Source organism: Penaeus japonicus, unplaced genomic scaffold (genome assembly GCF_977035675.1).
Source record: "Penaeus japonicus unplaced genomic scaffold, GWHDUDI00000001_assembly GWHDUDI00000020, whole genome shotgun sequence".
NCBI classification, from domain to species: domain Eukaryota; kingdom Metazoa; phylum Arthropoda; class Malacostraca; order Decapoda; family Penaeidae; genus Penaeus; species Penaeus japonicus.
Window position 1 is genome coordinate 14,862,872 of NW_028234422.1, and position 5,000 is coordinate 14,867,871.

General features: G+C 34.8%; 1 protein-coding gene across 1 annotated transcript in view; it reads right to left on the minus strand.

Annotated features, from left to right (window-relative positions):
- The window catches only part of Liprin-alpha (PTPRF interacting protein alpha), a gene marked incomplete at its 3' end in the record, with an annotated part of 195,873 nt that overhangs the window by 26,952 nt on the left and 163,921 nt on the right, over positions 1 to 5,000 (minus strand). Inside the window, 2 exon segments of the mRNA XM_086548049.1 lie at positions 761 to 963; positions 2,833 to 2,965. Of these exon segments, the coding sequence (XP_086404175.1) occupies positions 761 to 963; positions 2,833 to 2,965 (336 nt within the window).

Here is a 5,000-nt window from a genome sequence, read left to right on the forward strand (position 1 = left end):
AATGGTCAATCAGATGATTGAAGCAAAAAATGCAGGTAAAACGAAATGTGTATCAGCTGCATAAGAAGTGTGTGTGTGATCATGCATGTAAGGCAGCAATGGACACAAGGAAGGGATAAAATGCTTGTGCAACATTCATGCATTTATAATTGTTATTCATGCTGAACATAACAGTATGAAAGAGAGGAGAGAGTGATATTTTTGTGTGTATGAGCATGTGCATGTGTGTGTATTTGTATGTTTTTTTTGTTTATGTTGATTTTCATATAGACATTAATATATATATATATATATATATATATATATATATATATATATATATATATATATATATATATGTGTGTGTGTGTGTGTGTGTGTGTGTGTGTGTGTGTGTGTGTGTGTGTGTGTTTTAGCATATGTGTGTGTGTGTGGGGTGCGTGTGCATTTGAGAAATGGTGATAATTGTGTCGAGTTTGTGTGTTCATGTATATGTGCATCAAAAATTCATTAAAAAAATAAGTAACTTGTTAAAGACATGTTATTCTATGCTATCAGTATTAAATGGAAAATGCAATAAATAATGCTATTGTGCTTTTGTGAAAAATCCCCCATTTATGTTATGATGAAAGAAATTAATGACAATAGTGCTGGCGAGTTAAGAAAAAAAAAAAAAAAAAAAAAAAAAAGTTTAGTTTAGCTGCATAAAGGAAAGCTATATATATATATAAATATATGTGAGAAATTTATAAATAACCCAATACTGCCCTCACAAACATACCTTATCTCATTGTTTATGGCGTCCAACTGTTCCTGGAGCATTAAAGCCAGAGTCTGAGCATCCGTGTGGTGTGATGGAGAGAGCATGTCGATGTGGGAAAAGATGGACTCAGCATCCTCTCCCTCGCCATCTGACAGCTCTCCACCCTCTCCAGCGAATGGCTGTTGTAGATGGCTTCCCCCCAACTCCCATCCTCCACCACCCTAGGGAGAGATTGGAGAATAAATCTCTTGTTGGGTCATGCACTTGCATTATGTTTTATTTCATATTATCTGTCTGTCTGTTTAACCCATTCGCGCCAAGACGATTATTTGTCTAATGCTGCTCCCGCTGTGAAGATAACAAATGCACACAGCCTCCACTTACTAGATCTATCACGGTGCAATGCCTCTCAGCATCCAGTAAAATCGACACCCAACCAATTTTACTGGATGCTGAGAGGTAGGTTTTTTTTTCTTTTCTTTTCTTTTTTGATAAATCAAAAATAATGTGGCTAAACTTATGGGAGTGCAATGAATATATACATAAGTAACTATGTCAAACATGTAATTAAAGGGAGAAATCATGATACAATAGGATATCATCTCGTAGGAGCAAAATATTCCCATGATGTCATAGCAAATCTTCCAGCGCGTATAGGTAAAATATTTATTTTTCATCTGTTTAACCCAGAAACTGCAGAGTTCTTGTTTGCATGTACTTGGTAATACAGCTATCTTGTAGGTAAAACCAGTAATTATTTTCATGATCACAGCTTGTTGGTATATGAGAAAATACCTTCATGAAAATAAATCAGGCATGGATATTAACCCATCCACGACGGGGGAATTCTAGCCTTGAATGTCACAATGCTGGGGCATTCGAATTATTAGGCCTAAATCAATTGAATGGCTGGTACAACACTGTGCCACCCGGCCACTGGGCTTTTGAATGAGCGGTACAGTACTGTACCACCCGTCCAGGGTGGGTTAATCATGACACTTATGAGTATTATTTGGCTCAAGAGTATTTCTTCTTATTATTTTGAGGGGGAGGGGCTATCTATTTATATATTCTATCTGAGTTTTGACATCTGCCAACTCATATACTTTTACCTTTGGTAAATTTTCAGAATATCACCTCCTTGCTAATGGATTCCTCTCAGCCTCTGTTATTCATAGATGGTCAAATTTACCTTTACTTGAATCACAAAAAACACAAACACAGTAATATGCACAATAGATATAATAAAACACTGCCACAAAATTAAAGGAAAAACTTGTGCGTTTGGTACTTTTAGAGAAAGTTCCTCATCAATCAGGCGTAAGCAATCCAAAAAATGGATTGCTTACACCTGATGAGGCATATTGGGATATTGCAGGTAAATTAGACCATTTATGAATAGTAGAGGGTGAAAGGAATTTGGTATTTAACCCGTTCCCAATGGGACCATTTCGGTTTAACCCACTGGAGCTGGTTAACGTGATGACACATTTTGTGGTTTTTGCATCAGATGCCGGGGACGAGATATGAGGGCAAGGCCAGCACTCGGGGTGAGCAAGCGGGCAGCCCAGGCTCACGGCTTGTGCGTCTGAGAATCTCGAGGCGTTAGGCTTATGCGTTCGAAAACCCTGGTATTGCGACCATGCAAAGCCAGAACGGCCCCGGCGTGAATGGGTTAAAAAGACCAAAATTCCGGGACTTTAGAACGCATAAGCCTAATGCGTCGGGATTCTCGGCAACACTGACTGCGCTCGCTCATCCCACATGCTGGGCTGGACAAAATAACATGTCCCCGGCGTGTGGCCCAAAAACCACTCGACGTGATAACTAGTCACCCATCGTTAACAGGTTAACGAGGAGGCTCTCTTCTGAAATTTTCATTACCTTTAAAGATCTACTTGTAGCCTACATCAATTCATCTGCTTTTCCATTCTGCCTACAATTTCAAAGAATTATAGGACAACTAATAAATGGTTTATTAGAGTGTTTCTACAAATCAATTTTTACTGAATAACCATAACCACTAACATTATTATAAGAATATATATATTTTTTGTGCAATACATCACCATGAAAGTAAAAAGAAATACCTGTGCATTCTCCTCGTCCAGTCCTCGTTTCTGTGAGGGAGGAGCAGAAGGAGCACGCCTTGGGAGTGATCTGGAATCGAAGCTGGAGTGGGACGCACTGCGCACGAACTCCCCTCCCGTTGGAGATAGGGACCTGTTGCACGCAAGAGGAAATCGCATACTTAGTTTACAAGCTTTCCCATTACGGGGGCTAGAGTTCTCTAAAGTGAATCGTATCTTTTTTTTTCATTATCATAATCTTTAAAATACTGAAGGCGAAAAATGAAAGAAAAAAATCCTGCAGGGATACATTTAAGACTACAAGCAGAAAGAACAAACAAATGTATAAATATTATACATTTACCTCTAACCACGAAGATAATGATAATAATGATATTCTACAAACACACCAAAAGAGACAGATTTACTACATATTAAAAGGATATAATTATTTTATTGCTTAGCATTGCCTGGGAATTTATGAAATAACTAAATCACATTTTTTCTGTTTTCTTCACCAAAGAAACTACTATGTAAATTTAATTGCAACCCTGCTTCACACTGAAAAAATAGGTCTTCTACTTTGATTTAAATTCATTATTTCTTCAAGAAATTCATCTTTTCATCCAATATCATGATCTTTTATCAATGCAGCAAGATCAGCTAAGTATAATTTCATTTAAAAATTTATGCATGAGCAGATGGGATAATGAGATGTGTTCTATTTGTATATTTCTTGTCTGATGCTTTCAATACAATCCTCCATTTTTTTTTTTTTCAATGTAGAAATCATACGAATGAGAATGAATAACCTCATAAAGCAAAAGATGTACTTCACACGTTTCAATGTTTCCTTTTCTCTTCTGAACGTCATTCTGATGATGATAATGTCAACCCTGTCACTATATCTCTCGCTTTTTGAAGTTATCAATTGTCACTCATACCTTTTCTAAATCTGTTCCTTTTTTTCCCTTTGTTCTGGGTTGTTTGTTTATAAGTACCATGAAGTAGTACTGGATCCCTCTATCCTTCAACACATTCATATAAGAAATTAATAAAATAAATAAGAAGTTTATTCATCTCCAATGAAAAAGAAATAAAAAACAAAATACTGCACAAAAATATAATGACTTCTCGAAATATGAATGAATTAAAAATCTTGAATCTTTTTCCATTGCCTTGCACTATCTACATTGCATTCTTCATCTTTGCAACACTTCTGTGCTCTGTTGTGAATAGCATAGCACTTTTACAAAAGCAGTACAATAGATTATTTACACTACACAATATAATTGAAAGATCATACAAAGCTGAGAGAACAAGATAATGAAACACACTAACACTCTATTATCCTTTCTTACACAAGGATACACAAATTTAATCTAATTTTTGTGATAGTTTACAAAGTGACTTTTTTTGTGTGATAATGTGATCAATAGATATTATCCTCTCTGCGTTTGGCCAACTTGGCATCTAAATGTACATAATTTTTTTTTCAACCCAAGTGAATTTGTACACATGAACATATAAAATTGTATTCACAAGTGAACATGCATGATATGAGCAAAGATTGTGCAATGTGAGAGTGGTCTTATTTTTGACTTGTACTTGCCTGCAACTGCAAGGGAGCTTTTGCTTTTTACTTTGCTTCAAATATTTACAAATTTGTTTTAATTTGTCTATGTCAAGACACTGCTTGTTGAAGAAGTTATCATAAAAAGTAATTACATAATAATAATAATAATAAAAAATAGTAATAACCATAATAGAAAACAATATAACTTTGAATAAAATGCAACTAAAAAAATTGTAAATGAATACCAACTTTCAATTCATTGAATTTATAGACACAAAAATAAAACTAAATTGAAAATGAAGATAGATACAACTACAGAAAAATATTTTTCCACTTCCAGAAAACATTACGTATCTCATAACATAAGGTAATGTTTCAAACATATATGTGTATAATGTTTTCTTTTCCTGCAATTTGAAAAATGCTGGAGAAAGTTTTGTCATTTATGTCAAATCTTTCAATTTCAAAAGGTGTTCCATGGGAAAAAAAAGATCTATTCAAATTGACCTTGGCTTCTTTCATTTTTAAAGTTCATACCAAAAATGATGCAGTTTCTACAGAAATTCAAATAAAGTTTTTTTTTTTTTTGTCCTACTGTCTTTCTAATCTATAC